A 23073-nucleotide genomic window follows, 5' to 3' on the forward strand; every position below is an offset into this window, starting at 1 on the left:
ACAAACTGATCTAAATTTACAAGCTGGAGCTGAGATATACACCAGACCACTTCTAATAAAATTATTCGAGCATTTTTTTATTCAGTAAATCCAAACCATTTATAGAGATAGAGCTCTCCAAAGTTGAGAGTGTAGTACTCTGAATGTTACCAGCAAGAATTTTTATATTGTAAAGTATTGAATTGATCACTGTATGAAATTCTTGCCTGGAGACCTCAAAAGGGTAAGTGTCTAAGAATGAATAGGCTGTTATACGCGATGGGGAAAGAGTCTGAACCGATTTTTAGCACCTTTACGTTTCCAGAGGATGTTCGGGGCTACTATGACGAAGTTTTGAAGAAGTTTGACGAACATTTTGTACCGAAGCGGAACACCATATATGAACGGGCCTGTTTCCATAGACGCTCGCAGCGCCAAGGGGAGAGCGTGGAGGCGTTTGTGAGAGAGCTATGTAAGCTTGCAGAGCACTGCGATTTTGGACCGGCAAAAGACAAACAGATAAGGGACCGCATTGTGATCGGCATCGCTGATGGGGACGTATCACAAAAGTTACAACTTGAACCGGACTTGATGTTGGAAAATGCCATTGGTATTGCACGGCAGTCAGAGCTGATTAAAGCACAAAATGCCGGTGCCAGAGCAGCAAACGTTGAGGTGGGTGCTGTTAACGCACACAAAAACAGGCAGTCCAGGCAGTACGACAAGAGACGTGCTACAAATAAAGACTATGAACAACACAAGAATGAAACACGGCAAGCAAGGAAAATGTGCTCCAGATGTTGGAGCCAGCACGAGTATTGTGCATGTCCAGCTACAGGTAAACGCTGCCGCAAATGCAATAAAACGGGGCATTTTGAAGCAATGTGCAAAACCAGGAATGTGAACGCACTCAGAGCTATTGACTGTGACAGTGATGAGGGCAATGCATGGTTTCTTGGAGCTGTTGCTGATGGCAAGGAAAATGATGAGGACAAATGGTATGAAGACCTACAAATCAACGACACTGCCGTTACGTTCCGGATCGATACAGGCGCAGATGTAACAGTGATTCCAGAAGAGACATATTTTAAATTCCGGCAGCGCCCCCTCCTGGTGAAGACAAATTCGACCGTCACAAGCCCAGGTGGAAATTTAGTGTGTAAAGGCAAATTTATGACACTCTGCAAAAGACAAGGAGAGAGTTTCCCCTTCTGGATATATGTTATATACAGTCCATTCAAAACAAACCTACTTCGACGCAGAATTGCAATCAAAATGGGACTAGTGCGCAGAGTAAATGGCCTTGAGTCATACAATGACGTTTTTGGGGACATGGGACTGTTACAATGTGAACCGGTCAAAATAGAACTCAGTTCGGATGCCAAGCCATATAGCATTGCAACCCCACGGCGCATCCCATTTCCAATCCTACCTCAAGTAGAGGAGGAGCTGAAACGAATGCAGTCTCTTGGCATCATCGAAGAAGTAAGGGAAGCTACAGTCTGGTGTGCACCCATGGTGCCAGTGATTAAAAAGAACAAGAAGCCTCGGATCTGTATCGATCTAACCAAACTGAACAAAGCAGTGAGGAGAGAAAGGTTTATCCTGCCCACACTTGAAGACATTGCTCCAAAGCTCTCAGGGGCAACCGTCTTCTCCACAGTGGATCCTTCGAGTGGCTTTTGGCAGATCCCGCTCGATGAGAGCAGCAGGAAACTTACAACCTTCATTACACCTGTGGGCTGCTTCTGTTTCTGTCGCCTTCCCTTTGGCATTACATCCGCTCCGGAAATATTTCAGCAGAAAATGAGCTCACTTCTGAGAGACCACACAGGCACAGTTGTAGTCATGGATGACATTTGGATATACGGCAAGGACAAGGAAGACCATGACCGGAACCTGCAGGCTGTGATGCAGACAATCAGAGCTTCAGGATTGAAATTAAACAAGGAAAAATGTCAGTTCAGGAAGTCTGAGATTCATTATTTCGGACACATCATCGGAAGGGATGGCATTAAACCGGACACTGAGAAAGTCAGAGCCATCACAGAGCTCACCAGCCCAACAAACGTGACTGAACTGCGGCAAAGGATCGGAATGATAAACTACTTAGGAAAATTCCTTCCTGATCTCTCCACTGACATGCACCCAATAAACAGTCTTCTGAGGAGCGACACGGCATGGACATGGGGAGAAGCACAAGAGGAAGCCTTCAAAAAAAATAAAAGCCATGTTAACTTCAGCACCCGTACTGGCATACTATGACACAACTAAGACAACTGTTGTAAGCGCAGACACAGTTATGGCTTAGGGGGCGTACTCTACCAGGAGCGCAGTGATGGGCTCCGACCAGTCGCCTTTTGTTCAAGGACATTAACAGAGACTGAGAGTAAGTACTCCCAGATAGAAAAAGAATGCCTTGCTAGTGTTTGGGCATGCGAGCGCTTCAGGAGATATTTATAGGGCATGGACAAATTTGTGCTAGAGACTGACCACAAACCTCTGGTTCCGCTCATCAACAGCTATGACCTGGACAAAGCACCCATTAGGTGTCAGAGATTATTGATGCATCTTATGAGGTTTAATGCAGAAGCTGTTCATGTACCCGGTAAACACCTCGTCGTCGCAGACACTCTTTCTCGAAATCCCCTGCAGGACTGTACTGTGTCGGACACTGAACAGGATGTAAGAGCTTATCTTCAGGCAGTGATTGAGATAAACCCAATTACCAAAGACAAACTGAATGCGTTGAGAGAGGCCACAAGCACCAACAACACTCTCCAAATGGTTAGTCATTACACCAGGAAAGGCTGGCCCCGAGAGTTGTCGTATCTGTCGCACAACCTGCTCAAGTTTCATGCAGCTAGAGCCCACTTATCTGAAACCCATGGACTCTTACTGTATGATGATTGCATTGTTGTTCCTCCTTATATGCAAAAGACTGAATTGTCACAATTACACACAGGTCATCAGGGACTCACAAAGTGCCGCAGAAGGGCCAACATGTCAGTGTGGTGGCCAGGCATTGCTGAGCTTGTTAAGGCATGTGGATTTTGCATCAAGAATAAGCCCGCTCACAGAAAGGAGCCACTGCTCACAACACTACTGCCACTAGGAGCTTGGCAGAAGATAGCCACCGATTTGTGTGAGCTGGATGGGAAACATTATTTGGTAGCAACAGACTATCATTCTCGCTACATTGAGATTTCTCATCTGCCCTTCACAAACAGCAACCAGGTCATCTCTTGTCTGAAGTGCATGTTTGCCAGATGGGGGATCCCGTTGGAGGTGGTTACAGACAATGGCCCTCAGTTTGCTTCAACAGAGTTTCATCGGTTCAGTCAGGAGTACAATTTTGAGCACACAACATCAAGCCCTCACTACCCTCAAGCAAACGGCACAGCTGAGAGGAGCATCGCCATTGCAAAAAGGATCCTTCGCCAACCGGATCCACAACTCGCTTTGCTGAGCTATAGAGCCACGCCCAATACTGCAACAGACCAGAGCCCTGCTCAGCTCATGATTGGAAATTGGAAATCAGGAAAACTGTCCTGTGCTGCAACACCAGCTGTGTCCGACAGCGGTTGACCACCAAGCGGTAAGATTAAAAGACCAACAGACCAAAGCTGCCTGCCATTTTTATTACAACAGGCGTCACTCAACCAGGCCTCTGTCTACGCTGCAGCCGGGCCAGAGTGTTGCTGTCAAGCTGGATGGGGAAAAGTGCTGGAAAACCCCAGCAAAAGTCATTGCTAGAGCTCCAGAGCCTAGATCCTAATTTGTCCAAACCGGTCAGGGAGCTGTCGCCCACAGGAACAGGAGGCATTTGCAGGAAGTGCCGGAGCAAACACCCCAAAGTGCTGGACAAGAGACTAGTAGTGACTGTGACACTGCAAACCAGGGTGATTCGCTCACTCCTGTCAGTGCTACCTGTCCTCCAACTGGTAGCCAGAGTTCTGGCTCCTCTCCCAAGAGAACATGACCTGGGAAACCACATGCCAGGTTTAAAGACTTTTAACATATATTAACTTGGCTAGATATGTATTTTGGATATCTTTCAATTATTCCTAGTCAAAATGAACATTTCAGATATCTAAAATGACATTCTCACTAGGACAAATGACGTCACATTCCCCATTCACGTGTTTTGGGTTTTCCTTCCGGATATACAAGATGACATTTATCCTTTCTAGAATACACATTCTGGATATCGGAAATAGAAATCTTACTAGGACAAACTAATTGTGGATATCTGAAATGTTATTTTTGAATAGGAGGAAATGAATGGCGGATATCTGGAGTACAAATCCAGTCTTGCTATTAAATATTAAAAACAGACTTGCTATAACAGATAGGAAGACAGGAAATTATGGATATCCACAACATAATTGTTCCTGGTAAAAATCCATTTGTGGATATGTGTAATAAATCATTTACTCGTAAAATTATATTATAGAGGTTAGAGATTATTTGACCAAACTAGAAGAGGATAAAAAAGAATTTGAGCTGATGGAGAACTGGCTGGAGGAGGAGAAAAAATATGTCCGGCAGAGAAGGAAGCAGGTGGAAAAGGAAAAGAAAGACCTGAAGCAGCAATATGGGAGAGCACAAGCTGAGATGGACGTCATTAGAGAAGAAAACAACAGAAAAATGGAGAGAGCCAAAATGAAATACAGACAAAGACAGAAAATTTGGAGCAGGAGACATAAACAGTTGGAAGGTGAGGTCAGTAAACTAGAAGAGGAGAAAAATCGGCTGGTGGAGGAGAAAAATAAGCTCCTAAAAGGGAAGAAACAACTGAAAAAGGAGAAAAAAAATCAATGGAGATGAAGCAGTAGAGAGCACAAACTGATGCAGAAATCAGTTTGAATCAACTCAAACAGGAGAAAAGAGAGTTGGAGTTGGAGAAAAGTTTCAGAGGAGAAAAGTCATCTGGAGCAGGAGAAGAAACAACTGGAGGAGAAGAGAAAAGTGATGCAGCTGGAAAAGCAGGTCGAAGAGGATGGAGAAGTGACGGAGCAGGAAACACTGGAAGCAGAGAAAGGTCATGTGGAAGAAAAGGAGAAAGAAATGGAGGATGTTCCTCTTCCGAAAGCCGCAACTGTGCCGGAGTCGCAGTGGGAAAGCTCAGTTTTCTGTCCACATTCTGACTCCACCTTCAGTGCTCAAACGTTCTCCAATCCTGTCGATATTCCTGAGTTTTATCCAGACCCATCCCATCATTCCTCCTCTAAACCTGCCTCTAATGACACCATCCCCGCTCCACCCTTCACTGGGGATTATACTGGTAATCCTGTTCTCCATCCCAACTCATACCAAATTCCCTCCTGCAACACCAACTATGGCACCTTCATCTCTCCCCACTGTTGCAGGAATCCTCATGGTTTCCCATTGCATGCTCCACATTCATACTGGGATGTCCCCTCCAACAGCACCAACTATGGCACCTTTGTCTCTCTACCCTGGAATAGTAATCCTCTTGATTTCCCAGTATATAGTCCACATTCACGCTGGGATGTCTCCTCCATCACCACTAATAACAGTACCTTCATCTTTTACAGGAATCCAAATGGTTTCCCATCACGTGATCCACATTCACACTGGGATGTCTCCCCCAACACCAATAACAGTACCTTCATCTCTCCCCCCTGGTACAATAATCCTCATGGTTTCCCAGTATATGATCTACAGTCATACTGGGATGTCTCCCCCAATACCACTAACTATGGCACCTTTGTCTCTCCACCCAGGTATGGTAATCCCACTGATTTCCCAGAGTATGATCCACATTCATACTGGGATGTATCCTCCAACACCACCAATAACTGTGCCTTTATCTCTCCTCCTTTTTACAGTAATCCTGGTGGTCTTCCAGTGGATGATCCACCCCATTATTTCTAAAGACTGCATTTAAAAAAAAAAAAAAATACAAAAAATGTTCTATGTCTGAACATTTTATAATACTGTGCTGAACATCCTTTTAGCTGAGTCTAATAATACTAAGATTGATCATTATTGAAGCTCTACAGTTTGTTATCGGACAGAAAGAAATATTGTGTCTTGAAGGCCACATAATTCTACAAATCATTCAGACACTTAATTTCAAATAGCACTTTTGACTCAAATAATTGGCTGTTGGATGTATATAATTTGAGTCAGATGTGTTGAAGCAGGAAAACATAGAAAACTTGCAGGGCTGCAGCCTTTTAAACCAAGTTGAGCAGTCCTGGCTAAAGCAATACTCTGCGGGTGTGTTCATGCTCAGAGACATCTCCATGACAACAAAGGGCATCGCATCACTGCAAGACCATCCCAGATGAGGGTAGGCTGAGGTCTACACTGCAACCACAAGGCTGCGGTGCACGGCCGCCCCAACAACACAGAGGAGGGAAATCACCATGGCAACAACCCTGTGCATAGCTCCTGGTGTGCAGGATCCCAATGAGGACAAGACGATCCAAAACCTGCAGGACTGCAGCTCTGAAGGACAGACGTTGCTCATCCCTGGTCTTGAGCCTCTTTTTTTTTTTTTAAATATCAGTCTCTGAAGGTCTGAAATTCTCCGGCTCCAGTTCCTCAGATGAGATGCTGGAGTGATGAAAGGAGACCACTTCGTAAGATTTTAGCTCGTACTTTGGTAACAAAGTCAGAATTAAAAGTCTGGTAGAAGTCCTTGAGGTCTATGATGGTTCATAATTTAAAAGCAGGTCTGATAAATAAGTTTTAAGACAAACCTGTATGTCCTCCTCACGGACATTTTTGTCCATGTCGCTGTACTTTTTTTATTGCTGGGGACCATCCCAGCTGTGTTGTGACATGAATTTTTTAAATAATATAACTTTTTTGTGTATTTTTTAGACTCACTCTTTTGTATCATGTCTTTCTGTTGATGAATCTAACCTTTGTGGCCAAAAGTCCACACATAAAAACTGCTATGAAACTGTCATACATCCATATTTTTTCTGCTTTCTTTTCATAAATCATTGTAACAACTTCTACTCAAAACAACCAAATATTCAATCATTTATTCAGGATTTCAACCATTTAAATGGCAGTTGAAATATTTTAATTACTGCTGCATTATTTTCTATAAACCGAAACATATACTCCGTCTCATGCTACCACTAGAGTGAAAGCACCGCCAGCATCCAAAAGTGACAAAACATCAGGCAGAAAGCATCAGAACTGAGAAGTGGTCTGTGGTCACCACCTCCAGAACCACTCCTTTATTGGGTGTGTCTTGCCAGTTGTCTATAATTACCTGTCTATTCCATTTGCACAACAGCATGTGAAACTGATTGTCAATCAGTGTTGCTTCCTAAGTGGACAGTTCCATTTCACAGAAGTGTGGTTGACTTGGAGTTACATTGTGTTGTTTAAGAGTTTGTCATTTTTTTGAGCAGTGTATATTATAGATACAGATATGTGTACACTGATTTATCAAAATAAGTCATAACTTTAGCTCCTTTCTCTCAGCAAGTTCTTTCATCATTTCTGAAAAATAAATCACTTGCACTTTACAGCAGATTGAAATTTCCCAAATTTTATTAATTCTTTATCTGTTAAATATACAATTTTTGTCATACAATCATTAAGTTTGAATAAAAATGTCAAGATTTATACATTAGGAAACACAACAGAAACAAGCAAAGAGTGAAATATCATCCAGTTTTTGTTTTTTTTTTGGGAAAAGAGGACTGCAATCCTCCCGTGCCACAAGGTTCAAAAGAGAGCTGCTTGCCAGCCATGTCGAACAACAAATACATTCATTGTTATAAGAAGTCCATTTCTGACAGCATTCTCTTGTACTGAAATGTTTAGGAGCAAAAATCTGTATAAACCGTAAACAGTTTACATTCAAGCAATATGTTTTATTCCACCACGTACATTCCTCCTAATTCAAGTTTCAGTAATATTCTTTGCTTAATGCTTTTTTTTTTTTTTTTTTTTTTTTTTTTTAGTATTCCTTCAAACACTTTTGGCAGTACTGAGAGTTGAAGACACTGTGGTTGTGTTTGTTAACAGATGTGGTTTTGAAGAGTGTTGCTAGGAAAAAAAGTGGCTTGACCCATTTAACCAGAGCTAGACAAACACTTCCAGCAGGGCAAGTGCATATCTGTATTTCAGGATGTAATCCTACAAGACAAAGCAAATACTACTGGACGTATCCCAGACAAGGAGAGTTTTCAGCCTTGAGAATCAATACCTTTCTGTGCAGATCTCTGAGAGGAGCCCTGTAGATGACTGGATAATTCTTGTCTGCATATTTGTTATTAGTGATATGCAGGTGTCTGTTCTTTGGCTAATACCGTACTAAGAGACACCGCATTGATATACAGTTGATAGGAAACCAAAAATTCTTCTAACAATTAAAGCCCATTCCTGTGGAAAAGCCCATTATTTAATTAAGTCACCATGGTAACCATAACAGCCCAAAGGTCTTTCTCGGAGACGGTGGCATGCCAATCCCTCCAGCACCCACTCTTATGTGCACTTCTTCACAAAATAATGAATCCATGTAAACTGGATTTCAAACACACAACTCACCCGTTTGTGTTTTTCTTTCTTCCCCTGCAAGAACAGATACGAACCATTTTAGCATGATAAACTCGTCTTATTTCATCCTTCCATGTTTGCTTCCATCAGGACAAAACATTCCAAATTCCCTCCTTTCCCTCAGCTGCTCTTTTTTTCTTTTACTACCAAGAAGAAAAGAAGGGCCTCTTGCAGTGGAAGGTTTGCGTGAAAGCGTTGCCCAGTGTGACTACTCGTCCTTGGCCACCTGAACGGCTGCGCTCCACCACCACTCGAGGCATCTGCACCAGTTGAATCGGGCTCTTCCCGTCCTTCAACGCCTGGGTCAAGTTCAACACCTGAACAAGAACAAACAAGATTCCAGTATGAAGTGGTGAAACTGCTCAATCACAGAAACCCAAGTTACCAGAAAAGAAGTCTGACGCTGAGTAGCGTGACTTTAAATTTACACAGTTACTTTAAACTGAATCATTTTAAGTTAAATATCTAGTAGGCTGCTGTCTTTTGAGACCGAAAGCAAAATTGGCACAGAATCATTAAAAGACATTAAAAAGTACTGTAGTTCAGCTGCCAGTCAACGCTGCAGCCGCTTTTACCGTTAATAATTCAGCCAGTCAAATCAATTATTAATCTAGTTGAAAATAACAAAATAAAAACCTAAAAAAAAAAATGCATAAAACTTTTTGCATTTTCCTTTTCTGACTGCTTTAATCTTGAAAATGACCTAAAATCCCAGAATCAATACCTGGGTTAGAAGTGACTATAGAACAGGAAGACAAGGAAAAGGTGAAGCGGGGCAGTAAATGATGATGCGGGACACAAAATGAGGCTAAGACGTGTGCTGGTGAGGTAACGGGGCGCACAAAGACACCAAGTCAGACCAGAAACTAGGCCAGAGGAGAGGACAGGAGAGCAAAGTGAGATAGGATATAAAAGGAAACCATTGGGGGGGGAGGCAGCAGGGACAGAGAAAGAGTAGAAAAGTGCTTATAGAAGAGTGAATGGGAAAAAAAAAACTCACCTGTCCTCTCATGACAGACATTTGTCTTTCAAACATCGTTTTGTCAAAACCTTTGTCAGTCTGAAAACAGAAAATGACTAAAGTTAGAAGCTTTCCTGTTCCATGGGATTAAAAATAAACACAGTTACTGTGTGTGAAATTTGTTTTTTCTTTACCCTGAACATCTCATAGAGGTCCTCGCAGAGGTCTTGGACAAAGTTCATGTCGGAGAGGCGGGACAGCACCAGGTCTCTGGTCTCCTGGGAGAAGGTCACTTTAGCCTGAGGGAGCCAAGCCCAGTGGAACGGGTCTGATGAAGGACAGAACACAGTTTACTGTAAGACCTCACAACACACTCCCTAGGTGTGAAATTCCACACTAAGCAACAGTGAAGTGTGTTCCACGCTTACATGAGAGTTTTAATTCCTCTTTATTTCTGAATAAATGTTAAATCTGCTTGAAACCGATGAAAAATGACCAAATAAACAGCTAAGTCTGAATGAAAAAATACGATTTGAAATCAAACTTAATACAAGAAAATAACACATTGCAGGCAAAACGACGCGTGGAAAATGTTCGACATGGGACGGGACAAGGTGACAAGCATGCAGAACGATCTAAGTTAACACAGAGGGGAATTAAGGTTTACATGACAGGAATGAATCAATTCGGATTTAAAGTGCGAATAAACCAGCCTCTTGCCTCAGAATTAGGTTTAATTCACAACTTTTTCATTCAGAATTAGGCATTTATGTGGGCATTTTTCACCAGTTCAAAGTGGATTTATACATCAATTTGGTCTTACTATTTCCATGTAAACCTGCAGGGGAATGTTACTCAGAATTATTTAATTCTGAATTATTAATTCCCAATTAAAAAACATCATGTAACCCTGCCCAATGAATAAATCTTTTAGGGAAACAAATATCTTCTGGGAAATATTTGGGACCACAGTCACTGCAATTAGGTCTGAGCACCAACACTGCCAGCACTGTGAGAAATTAACATATAAACCACATTAACACACGGACTATCACTGTCTTCACTATATTCTCTATACAATGTTGCAGAACAGTCTCTCCCAGTAGACAAATCATCTAAACTCATCAGTTAACTGATGATGTCAAAATAACAGGAAAAGTTTCATGTTTTGTAAATGAAAAACTGTTCCTTTCCTGATGAGAGCTCAACTGCAAGGCAAGAAAACGTTCACGTTTGCACAGCTAACATGTAGCTGGTTTGCTTTTATATGCCAGTACTTATAAAATGTCACCAATTAACTTTTATCTAGTTTGCTCCATCAGTAAAAAAAAGAAAAAAAAAACCAGGGGAGGGTGTAAAGAGGTAAAAAAGAAACCTGACTATCAGGACTTATTGACCTTAACGTCATTATACAAGTTGAGTTAATAAGTTAGTGTCCAATTCTACTAAGATGAATTGTTATAAACATGTGAAAACTCAATTACTTTAAAGATTTAATGTGTTTACCACCTTCTGGACTCAGCGTTTGGCATTATATACCTTCTTGGACAATGATGTGTATCACTTGTTCTTGAGACAAAACAAGATGATGGAGGCAAATATGTTCAGATTTTTCTTTTCCACTTGAACTGTGGATCTACAAAAATAATGATGCACCGAAATGCTTTCGTTTGCAGTTTCAAGTCAAAAGGAAACAAAAACAGCAACTTTAGTCATCACTGTTTTCTGAGAGCTGAGAAGAAGGGAGCTGAAAGGACTAGGACTGGGCGACATGATGATATATATCGTTTGGAAGATAGAAAATGTCTCGTTTCATATGAGGCTGTATCGTTTACGCCACCATAAGGTGCTTTACTGTAGTATTATATGTCAAAATGTGCTTTACGGCATGCACGCTGCAAAGCATAAACAAACATGGAGGAAGACGGTATCAGATGTGTTTCAGGATAATTCACTAAAAAGATGAGCAGCCAACCCAAACCGATGAGTTTGTTCCTAAAAGAGGGGAATTTTCTGTCTGCATGCGGTTTGGATGGAAAAAGACCGACGTGGAACCGACAACAGACTAGCTCACAGTCCCGACAACGGACTCCGACACAACTAACTCATTTTATCACCTGTGCGGGAATCAGGATAAAAAATACAGAATAGAGTCAACGAGCAAAAGCAGCGTCAAGTGGAGGCGAAAACGCTCATAAGAAACTCCAGACGCAAACGCTGCAACAGGCATTTTCCCGTGAAACACCATACGGCCATAGTTCCTGCAGATGGAAGGGGATCACTGCTGCCAGTGCCAAGCACATCTGACACATAACTGATGACTGACACAACATTACACAAACAATTATATATCGTTATGGGAATATAAAATGAGCTATATCGGGATATGGGATTTTGATCATATTGCCCAGCTCTACTGTAGACCAACACAAATTCCTCAGGACCCATCTTAACATCTCTCTCCTGATGCTTTCGGTCGACCACAGCTGTTAAACAAGGGCTAGCAGAGATGAACAAATGCTATAAGCATCTATTTTCTGTCACAAGGCGATGGACCATGATTCGGGCCGATGGATGAAAAACATGGGGAGAAAAGTCCAAGACAGAAGATGATGGATTTCCCTCTGCTGGGACGTAAACACACTGTTCCCCGACCCACTGCCTCATTTAGCCCTCCAACCTGCAACTGGCTATATCAAGGCATTTGGGTTATAAAAGAAAAGCCTGAGGAGAAAATTAGCTCAATGTGCTGCTATGCAAGTGATAATATACCTAAACAAAGGTTTAGATTTATTGTTCTTTTAAGTTTTAGAGTTCCCTTCGAAGATCTGCTGCTTCACAAGATATAACTGCTTGATGACTGGTTTCATTTGTGAACAAGACAGCAAATAAGTGCAATTTTTGCAGTTCTCAAAATGCCAAACTGTTCCTTTAGCTGAATATTGTCTGTGGGAGTGACATACATGCTCTCCACTCATCTGGATGTTTAAAGGGGAAGGCCAGGCCGTTGTCGATTGCCGCTATCTTGATGCAAGAGTCGGGACTGTTCTCTGGCCACTCTGCATCCTGTAAAGAGGAAAACAAAGCAACTTTAACAGAATGACTTATTAACAAAGAACAGCAAGGCTAATTCTGCCTGTTTAAAGGATGACTGAATGCACAGATCGATGTCAACTCTTATCACTCATCAATACATGGCGAACAATGACTGATGATGTGTAATGTCCTGTGTCTGTAACTAGTAAGGTTACAAGTGTGTTATGCGCATAGACCAGTAGTGAAAGATGGACGGAGCCTCCGGTGGTTAAAAGTGAAGCCTATGCAGAAGTGCATAAAAGTGCAGTTCCCTCTTCATCCACTAGGGGCTGCAAAACAGAGCAAATCCCCATAGACTCCCATGTTAAAAAGACCAACTTCCCAGCAGAAATGAACATGTTTACAGCCTGGTTCCAGCTTCGTTTAATAGGTCAGGTTTCCCTTCATGACAACTGTGGGGAGAGTGAATTTTTTTTGTAACTCGCCCTTTTAAAAAGTAATTTAATCTCAAAGTTCGCATATTTAGGGGCGTGTCCTTTTGATTGACAGGTACATAATCTCCCGCTTCAAGTCTAAAGAACGTAGAACAACCACAGTTTTTAGCCGGTTAACAACGTGACTTAGCTTTAGCCCGCTTACCTCCATTAGCTGCTTAGTTCCTGTTATATCCGGGTTAGCTCAGTTAGCTCTTAGCTAAAGAAAGCTCAGAGTTCGCTCGATGTCAATCACCCACCATGACGCTTACAGCGCCCCTCTCAGCTCCACCTCTTTGCCCATATATGTATTTTCCGGGTGAGACGGCGCGCATGATGCTGCCAAGATGGCAATGGTAGGAACCGCCCAACGGGCTTCAATTCAGCTCTTCAGAAACTTACAGGTGACGTAACGGAGGCTCCGTCCATCTCTTCACATACAGTCTGTGGATATGCATTATAATAAAGCAGCAAAAAATAAACCACCTTGCTAACACAAGTCTGTGATGAGCAGAGTTTATGCGGTACGTGAAGCAGGGGTTGGATTTGTTTGTGAATAGACTTCATGTCAACTTACCTTCTGCTCTTCACCTTCTTCTCCAGGCTTCTCATACTTGATTAACCAGTTGTCATTCCCTCGATCTGAGGACAAAGAATGCGATCATAAAAAGGTGGAGTACAATGAAGTTGTCATATGTAGAAATGTAGGAGGAGGTGCATGTGTGACTGAAGCAGCTGTGAGGTTTAAATGTCGTGACAACCCCTGTAAACGGCTGCTACCATCACTACATTCACAGCAGGAAGCATAAGGAGGATTTCTCAGCTTTGACGACAAACATCCTCACCTGTGTTTCTGATAACGTAGTCCAACACCACCAACCGCTCAAACTGGGACTGTAGCTGCTTCCTGGTGTTCTCCGGGAGGGGTTCAGCTTCGAAGCGCCGCAGCCAGTAGTCTGCTTCACGGTAACCCTCCACAAAGAGCTGAAACGAGCCCACCTGGAAGCACACATCGAGTTTGTAATGCATGAAAAAAGTTCAACAAGCTCAGCTGACGAGAAGCAGTCAACGTCCGCCGGCTTTCTCATACATTTCCTGCAAACAATGTCTTTGTTCACGTTTTTTAATCATGTTTTTTTTTTAAACAATATCTACAAAGAAAGCCTAGATGACCCAGTGTTATGAGAGGCTGCTGCATTATGAGGTAATAAGTGTTTATTTATTAAATCTAAATGTTAAGCAAAATGGACTTGCTTTTCTAGTCATTCAGACAGCTTAAAATAATGAAAGAAAGAATTAGGAGGAAAGAAAACCTACCTGGTTTTAAAAATGAATTTAAAAATAATAAATATGCTAATAAAGCTGTGGTCACATGTATTTTTCCATCCTCCCACAGCCCAGATGCATCAAAGCTGTTTTTAGAACTTCACTCATCAAAATTATTTTAATGGCATTTAAATCAAATCACACAACAGTCGGCACACACGGATAAAACTTTCCATTTGTAAACTGAAACAGTTTTAGATTTTTAAAAATGATTAGCTGATAAATGAAGGATCAAAAGCAAATCGGGCCGGCTGATTTTCAGCACACACACACACACACACACACACACACACACACACACACACACACACACACACACACACACACACACACACACACACACACACACACACACACACACAAAGACAGTACACTCACACAGCCTTCAGTGGGAGAAAGCTGTGATTTGACAAGGCTGTGTGGGACACATCAGAGGTCGCAGCAGTAATTGTCTCCCAAATGTGATTGATTTTAAATAGTCCTGATGATGTCATAGCCCAGATGTGATGCTGAATGCTGTTCCAGGTTTTGGTCAGCAGATAAACTGAATCTCTTTGTCCTTCTCCAAAGAGAGGTAGCAGTAGAAGTCCTTTTGTTACTGATCTGGTTGGTTGAGCAGGTCTGGGGTTAGGTTTTGGCACTAAGGCAGCTAATGCTGCAGATGGGTAATTTTTGAGAAGGTGGAAATACAATTTAGTTCCATGACTTAGTGCAAGGTTCTGACAGTTCAAAGCATTTGACAATGACAGAGCAGAACAGTGGTGAGTCCAACCAGGGAGCTTGCGGAGGATCTACAGTAAATATATCGTAGGGCTGTGACGATCTGCTTTTGTTCCAATTCGATTCAATTCCAATATTTTCGGTGCCAATTCGATTTAAATTGCAATTCTTTGATATTGATGATTATTGTAGACTTTAAAAAAAAAAAAAAAGGGAAAAAAAGTACAAAATATGTTTTTGCTTGTCATTTTTTAAAAAAATTTTAATTAGAAAAAAAACCCCAGCACAGTAGCCAGACCATCACCCTGCTGTTATAATCCTATCAGAATACAAGTAAAAAGACCAATAAAAATGACAAAAATTTCATCATGGATTATCTTTATTTATTAGAGAAAAAAATTGTACTTTTTTTTTTAAACCAAAAAGATCAATTTTAAATTGTGATATTCGATTTTTTCCTTTTTAATTTGATTTCCCACCCCTTGCCTGCAGTAATGCTATCTCTGCGTAGGTCTGTCGAGGTGAAGGAGTCAGAAGGCAAAGTTCTCAATTTTCCAGTCGATCTCCGTTCCTACACTCACCTATGGTCATGAGCTGTGGGTCGAGACCAAAAGAAGGAGATCTCACATACAGGCGGCTGAAATGAGTTTTCTCCACAGGGTGGGGCCGGGCTCTACCTTAGACGTAGGATGAGGAGCTCGGTCATCCAGGGGGGGGCTCCGAGGAGATGGGTTGATCTCCATATCAAAGCATTCTTCTTCAGACTGCTTTTAAATCTTATTTAAAGACTCATCTTTTCTCCCTGGCCGTCAGCGCAGCATGAGTTGTTCTTGCAAAAGAGCTTTACCAGAGTTTTATGTTTATTTCACTCATTTATTGTTTTATGTTTTTTTTCCCCCCCTCAATATACTTAGGTCGACCATTATTTTCTTTAAATGGTGATTTATGGATAAAATTTGGATTTGATTGGGATTCTCTTCTTTATGAATGGTTTAAAATGAAAAGTAAAACAGTCACTTACTTTGGGAGGAAGGCCAACTCTGTGGAAGCGCCGTCCAACCTTGGGGACTTTTTCTAAAGCATATTTCTTCCCTCTGGACTTTGCCCTGTCAATAGCATTGTAGTGGAAGGTTTCACTCGCCAAATATACCACCTGACAAAGAAAAGACATGGTTAGCTGGGACCACATATTGATTTCTTCAGGTTGACCAAGTGATAACTGGTCTGTTTTCAGGTAAAACTTTAGTCACATGTGTACTATGAGCTTCACCTTGGTTTTGGGGACCACTCCCAGGCCGAGCTTACTGTCAACCAGAGAGGCGGCAGCCTCTGACAGGTAACCCTGGTTAGGTAACAAGCAGCCTCGGCCGAAACAGCATGGACAGCAGAGCTAGCAAGAGACAAAGACAAGAGTTGTAATCGCCACCGCATATAAATGTGAACAGACACACAAAGAGAGCTTCAACAACCACTAATATTAAAATCTGACATGTTTTAAGATCTCTATGACTTCTACAGTGTATTACCAACAGGACAGCTCCCTCGTCAGCCGCCTAAACGTCAGCATTTAGTCCTACAATCATTCCAGTTATTTTATGAATATCTAAAGCAGGAATAGGCTAAAAGTCTAGTAGATGTTAGCAGTTTCCCTGCTGCAACACCTTTGACTCTAAATCAATGGGTAATTGATGTGAAGCTCTGCACAAGTCTGCTCATAAAGTCTGATGTGTATCAGCCAGGTGTGTTGCAGCACAGAAACTTCAACATTTATGGAGACTAAAATATGTCAAGACGGCGACAAAAAGAACCAAAGAAAGGATAAAACTTTCAGAAAATGCAAAGAATGAAAAAAAAAAAAAAAAAACAACACTAAACTGAGCTCATCTTGTGACTACCTTATGGAAGTATTTGGTCCATTTTGGATTCAGATGACCATACGGCTCCTCTGACTTTGGTTTAAAAACACTGATGATTTTCTGTGGAGGAAAGGGCAACGATAGAAGAAAAAAAAGACATGATTCAACATAGGCTTGAAATGTTTGTATTTAAGTTGTTAAAAAGACATTAGGGAACAGAAGCTGCTTTATTCAGCATGTTAATGTTATATTGTCAACTATGTAGTTTATTACAAGGAGTTTGATGCAATGATGCAAATCTTAAGATGAAGACAAAACAAATATCCTGCTATTGCTTTTTGTTTGCTAATGCCTGCAGGGAAATAAAAAACCTAATTACATAAACATTATTTTAATTATGTCCAATTTCTCTTCTAGCCAACTGTGGTCCATAACATATTCCTCCTCTCCTTACTCCCTCCCAAGCTCACCCCCTTCGGGTCTTTGACAAAGTAGCTCCCACTGGAGCCCTGGGAAATCCTTTCGGGAAAGACGCCGCTCTCAATAGCTTGTTCTGCCTTTTGGATGATATCTGCAAACTCAGGATCATCAGGGAAATGATTGAAGTCTCCACTGTTTGCACCTGGCAAGAAGAAAAACATTCAAACCATCTGTACTGTCAGTCAAATGTTGTGCCCCCCCCCCAAAAAACAAACAATTTAGTTTTTACTTCCTTTTCATACACAACCATCCATACAAATAGCTCATTCCTCTGTTTCACATACCAGCTGGTACAACCATAACAGACTATAAAAAGGACAGAAACAGTAAGACAAAAGCCGCATTTGGACAGAGACGTTCTAAGAACTGTCCTTCCCCAGAGAACCGTGTCACTTTGCATTCAGACGTGAGTCACAATCCTTGATCGGCACCGATGTGACGCAACCATCTGCGACAGTGACGTGTTACTCTCACGCCACTCAGCAATAAAACAAACCGCGAAGAGGACACCACCACCAAGGAGCAAATATGGAGAGCCAGGAGGCCATTGTGTTCTTAGCTTGCATAATTGGTTTATTAATCCTGAAGTAAATATATAAAAATATAAATAAAATTAAGTACCAATAAATGTGGGGGGTTTATAACTCCCACATTACACTCATAGCTGGTCTCCACCTACCTAAGGCGTTAAGGCGTTATGTTGGTGTTGTGACGTGTTATGTTAGCGGTTTCATACTTGTAATACATTTTATGACCATTGAAGTTTTTTTTGTCGAAAGAGATTTTCTGGTTTTGTTTTTTGCTTTGGTTGCCGTCTGGTAAAAGACCCAAAAGGCCAATAATTTGATATATTATTTTTAACTGGATATCTCTTTAATGACATTTTACCAGACTTCTGGGTATAGCCAGAATGTGTGTGTCTGGTTGCCAAAGTGTGAACAGCGATCTGCACTTTCTCCAGCATTTATTTGAGCTTACTGTATGAAGTTTAGTTGCAATTCCTGGTGTCCTCAACAAAATTTAGATCATATCCCATCTGAATTCCTTCCACACATTTGAATTAGTTACCAGATATGCTTCATTATATTTTTTTCTCACCTATCTTGTTTAAGCTCATTTAAAATTTTCAATACTTTTTATGCCCATAATATGATTCAGATTAATACCAACAATATTTGGCAACAGGAACTTCTGCATTTCTTGTCCAAGTTTTTTGTTTGTATTTTCAATAGTTCCACAGTAAAAGATAAGCTCGGTCACTTCGACTCATTTTTTTAAGCTTTAATGAGAAATTTTTTACCTGAAGGCACATAAAATAAATCGGAAATTGGAAGTTTAAATCTTTCTGTAGCTGTGGAAAAGACTTAAAGTGATCAGCTTCATGGAGATGATGCCAAACACTGAGTTCATACTTGAAACCTCTTAAATCGTACATTAATGTAACAGCGCTTAAAATGTGCAACAATGTGGAGAAACACATTTTGGCTATCCAGAATATCCCATCACAAAAATGTTCATCAGTTAAATGTGTTGCTTATTTTATGTACTGAAACATAAATATGGCTCAGTGTACTGGAGCCCATCAAATAAGCATTCTGTGTCACAAATCAACCATTTTGTCTTTTCTAAACCATGGAAGAATGGAAGTGTTCCCACTGCAGGACAAGTGAGAGGTTTCTAGATTACCACAAGACAAACATTCAGGTAGAAATCATCACTTCCCCAAACCTTCAAGCCTTTGCAAGCACAGAGAGAACATGCCAACACCTCAGTGATGCCCCATCTGCTCCATGAATTTAATCCCAAGACCTTCATGCAGTGAAATGTGCTAAATGAACGATCCTGTCACATGGCACAAAATGTCATCTACTATAGTTAGATATGCTGTACATCACAAGCTGTGGAGCCTTTCTGGAGAAATGGAGTGTTAATTATTCCTTTGACGCGACACGTTCAAATTTCTTCAGGACGCAAGAGGCAGAACACACACCTGACAGAGGCTCCGTATACTCTGCATCAGTCACACTTAAGTTACGAGTTAATGCAGGCAGAAATGAAAGGACAGACATAAGAGGGAGAGAGGAAGGGTTTATGTGCCATTCGTCACACAGAGATAAAGAGACAAAGATAGCTTTGAAGCCAATTTACTTGAAGTAGAACAAAGAGAAGCAAATTAAAAATAGGACAAAGAGACCAAATGCAAATATTACTTAGGGAATGTGGATTAATTAAAAGGACTAGATCTAGGCCCAGTTCCAAATCCTCCCTTTTGGCCACACCCTACTGGTTTGCAGAGACGAGCTACGACTTTTCTTTTAGAGAACAAGGAGCAGAAATTACCAAGCTGACAGACAGCACCAAAACTCCAGCTGTAAGGTCAGATGACCAACACTCCTCAATTTAAACCAAATAAAGGGGCACTTTTCCTTTTCACAGCAAAGAGCTCGAGGTCCTATCACTGGGTTAGGACCAAGTGGAGGAACTGGAACAGGGTCCTCACCACAGTTCTTTTTTTAAAATTTAAGTAAAATTGAGATTTCCTTTAAAAATCACAACATAATCTATCCATTTCAGGTCATATTCACAGGAGGAGAAAGGCAACAGCTGTCCATGCTGATTTGTTATAGAAAATGCACAAAAGCACGACTTCTTTTGTTTGGAATGTAGCCTTCTACATTTTGTGCGGGACTAATTCATTCAGGTTTACCAACTTCTGAGTGTTATTTTTAGACAGAGACATGGTTTAGATGAGGGGGTTAAAGGTCTCATACACAGGTCCTACATCACACAAAAGCCTGACAGTGACTTGCTGTTAGCTTGAGTTTAGTTTCCTGGGATGCTGATGGGATCCTTCATGCTGCTGAGCAGAGAAAAACATTGTTGGAAATAAAATCAATACCTTAGATACATGTAAGTTATCTAATGGAGTGGTTTACATGAGGAAAACTAAAAAATGAGGTTATCTGTATCCATAATTAACATTGATTATTCACTCATTCACCGACTATTCCCAGGCTTTGACTGTTCAGACCCTGTGTGATTACTAAGAAGAATGCACCGTCCACACGGAAAATGATAGGGGAGGGAAATCAAACTGGGGAAAAAAAAAAGTCAAATATCAGGATTTTTTTTTGCTTTGCAATTTTAAAATAGATTTCTGTGTTTAAAGAAATGTATTTTTTAATTAAATAAAAATAATCATATTATAGGAATTATAGCAGCTGAATGATGGTCTGGCTACTGTGTTGTTTTTTTTCCTCATTGAAATCAAGAAAAATAATGAGCAAAAAAAAAAGTTTTATACATTTTATTTGTTGTTTTTAGTTTACAATAATCAGCAATGTCAAAGAAATGTGAGATTCGCATTTAAATTGAATCAGCACCCAAAAAATGGGACGAAAGCATCTCGTCACAACCCTAGCAAATGAGTTTATGTTTATCCACTTAGGTTTCTTATCACTTGAATGTTTCATTCACATGGAACCGTTGTGTTCGGAGGCCAAAAATGCTAATTTTAGAGGCCATAATCTGTACATAACACAAAGTAGAAAAGCGTGAAGTCCTTTTTCTCTCTCAAATACCTTTTTCATCACCATCAAGCATTAAACTGGACTGTAGAGTATGAGCCTGCTTGCACAGTGGCCTGATGTATATTTTATATACATCTGTCAGACATCCAGGTCAGTTAATGGGACACAAAAAGCTTTTTCACAGCAGGTGTGTGGCACATTTGGCTGTAGAGGCCAGCAGGGTGCTGTCAGAGCAGTGTGTGACGTGTCCCAAAACTGCGCTATGAAAACTGTAAAAGCTAAGCTGTCAGAATAGACTGGGTCACCAACTGTTTAGGTCAAGACAACCTGGAAGAATTTACTGAAAAAAATAAAAAACTTTATCCTCTTCAGCTTTTGGTCAAATCAGAGCAAAACTACAACCGAACAAAAACCTGAATGCAGCTATAGTTGTGTAAATGGAAAAGGCTACAAGTAACAAAAGATGAATTTTCAGGACAATATCCTTTTTTCCCCCCCCATTCGTAGTAAAAGTTTGTAACATTAAATTACAAGGTAACTGTGCTTAAAAAAAAAAAAAAAAAGCCATAGTAATTGGGACATTTATTTAATTATTTAATCCATGTCCTAGATATCAGACCGTGATTTTATATATTAAATTTGATTTGGCAAAAACAATCCGAAACAAATTTCATAAGAAAAAAAAAAAAACAATATGAGTATGTGTTTGGGTTAATATTATTGAATCCACCACATAATATAATTATGAACAGAGATTGTTGACAATAGATAAGTTACATAAATCCTACAGGAAGCTCAATCCATCTTGCAGTAATGTAGTAATGTAATTTATATTCATTATTTATTTATAATGTAATTTGGGTATACAGATGAAAAGAACATAATGTAGAAAAGGCCCTACATAGAGGAAGTAAACAAAATGACAAAGTACACATAGGAGTGGTGGCAAAGCACAAAGTTAGTGCAAGCTCCTGAAAATGAGACGAGTTCAGTGTATTGTTAAGTGTCATATGGGCAACGAGTTCTCAACATTTCCAACATGTTATGACTCTGGGTTATCCAGGATATGTGTATAAAGGAATCCAGTTAGCAGCCAGAGTTAAACTTCCCCTGGGGGGTTATATAACACCATATTGATTAGACCACGTAGCGTTTCTCTTATCATCCTGCACCTACCACTATCAGCAGGTGTAGCTCTGAGTCACATCGATTAAAAACTGCCACGTGATGCAAACTGAAAACCAAACAGCCCCCATTCTAATCAATGCAAGCTTTGTCCCAAAATACTTACCTGGGGAGGCCAGGGTGTCTTTATCCGACGACGAGCTGTGTCTGTTCCGCCTGTTCTGCTTCTCCCGGACGCCTCGGGGGGACGACGCGCTTCCTGCTAAGCACGGCAACAACAGCGCCTCTTCCCCGGAACCCTCCGTCTCCAGCTCGGTCAAGACGCTTTCACAAGAGTCCCAAACACGGACAGCAACTCCGGGGTTCACTGCAAGCCCCAGGCCAGTTCGGTTGTTGTTAAATAGTGCATCTGGATGTTCAGAGGAGAGAAAGTTGGACTCCAGCTCCGGCACCGCTGTTGCGCCGGTGTCTCGGACTGGCGAGCTGCTTTCTGTCTCTGGTGGGTCGCACTCCGACATCATCCTCGCTCTGTTTTCTAATTTATTCAGTTAAATATACAACAAATCAAAGCGACTTCCCGTTATGCTGCCAGTCGTTCATTTAAAGAGACTTCCATGTTTCCATGCGAGCATTTTAAAGTGAATTACTGGAAAGCAGCTGCTTTCTCTCAGCAACACGTCCTAATCCGCCAAGCCTGCTGCTTCCTATTTAACTCTGTGCGCATGCGCCACACGGATCGTTGCGGTGACTAGAGTTGCATTCAAGTGCTGTTTGGAAAGCTCAGTGTTCAGGGTTTTAAACACGTAGGCAACTATTCATCACATTTTGTTTTTACAGCTAAGCTGCAGAAAAGTAGCTCTATTCGCATTAATTATTGTCGATACGTTTTTGTAAGTTCCAGCCTTCGATACCATTGATTAAGATATTAATTGAAAAGTTTATACTTTACAAGAAGGCTTATAGTTTATTTTTTTTCCTTCCCACATTGGTGTTTTATTTCCTGTGTGATTGGGTAAATCCATTTCAGATTC

At 41.0% G+C, this 23073-nt stretch overlaps 1 protein-coding gene across 1 annotated transcript; it reads right to left on the reverse strand.

The window, feature by feature from the left end:
* Window positions 1–7594: 7594 nt before the first annotated feature.
* On the reverse strand, window positions 7595–22712 carry pi4k2b (phosphatidylinositol 4-kinase type 2 beta). The gene is made up of 11 exons (XM_079262102.1): window positions 22209–22712; window positions 17378–17529; window positions 16947–17027; window positions 16322–16441; window positions 16073–16204; window positions 13851–14004; window positions 13583–13647; window positions 12460–12562; window positions 9691–9824; window positions 9536–9595; window positions 7595–8852 (listed from the first exon to the last, which is right to left on the reverse strand). Exons 1-11 carry the CDS (start codon window positions 22561–22563, stop codon window positions 8679–8681), a joined length of 1530 nt encoding a protein of 509 aa, XP_079118228.1. The 5' UTR covers window positions 22564–22712; the 3' UTR covers window positions 7595–8678.
* Window positions 22713–23073: the final 361 nt, after the last annotated feature.

Source organism: Telmatherina bonti (assembly GCF_933228915.1).
Source record: "Telmatherina bonti genome assembly, chromosome: 3".
In the NCBI taxonomy this organism is placed as follows: Eukaryota; Metazoa; Chordata; class Actinopteri; order Atheriniformes; family Telmatherinidae; genus Telmatherina; species Telmatherina bonti.

Coding starts and splice junctions, on each gene's coding strand:
- pi4k2b (XM_079262102.1), bottom strand. CDS start 22,563: ATGATGTCGGAGTGCGACCCACCAGAGACAGAAAGCAGCTCGCCAGTC. Junction 12,563..13,582: donor AAGAAGGTGAAGAGCAGAAG/GTAAGTTGACAT, acceptor TCCTCTTTACAG/GATGCAGAGTGGCCAGAGAA. Junction 9,825..12,459: donor TCCAGATGAGTGGAGAGCAT/GTATGTCACTCC, acceptor GTCCTTCATCAG/ACCCGTTCCACTGGGCTTGG.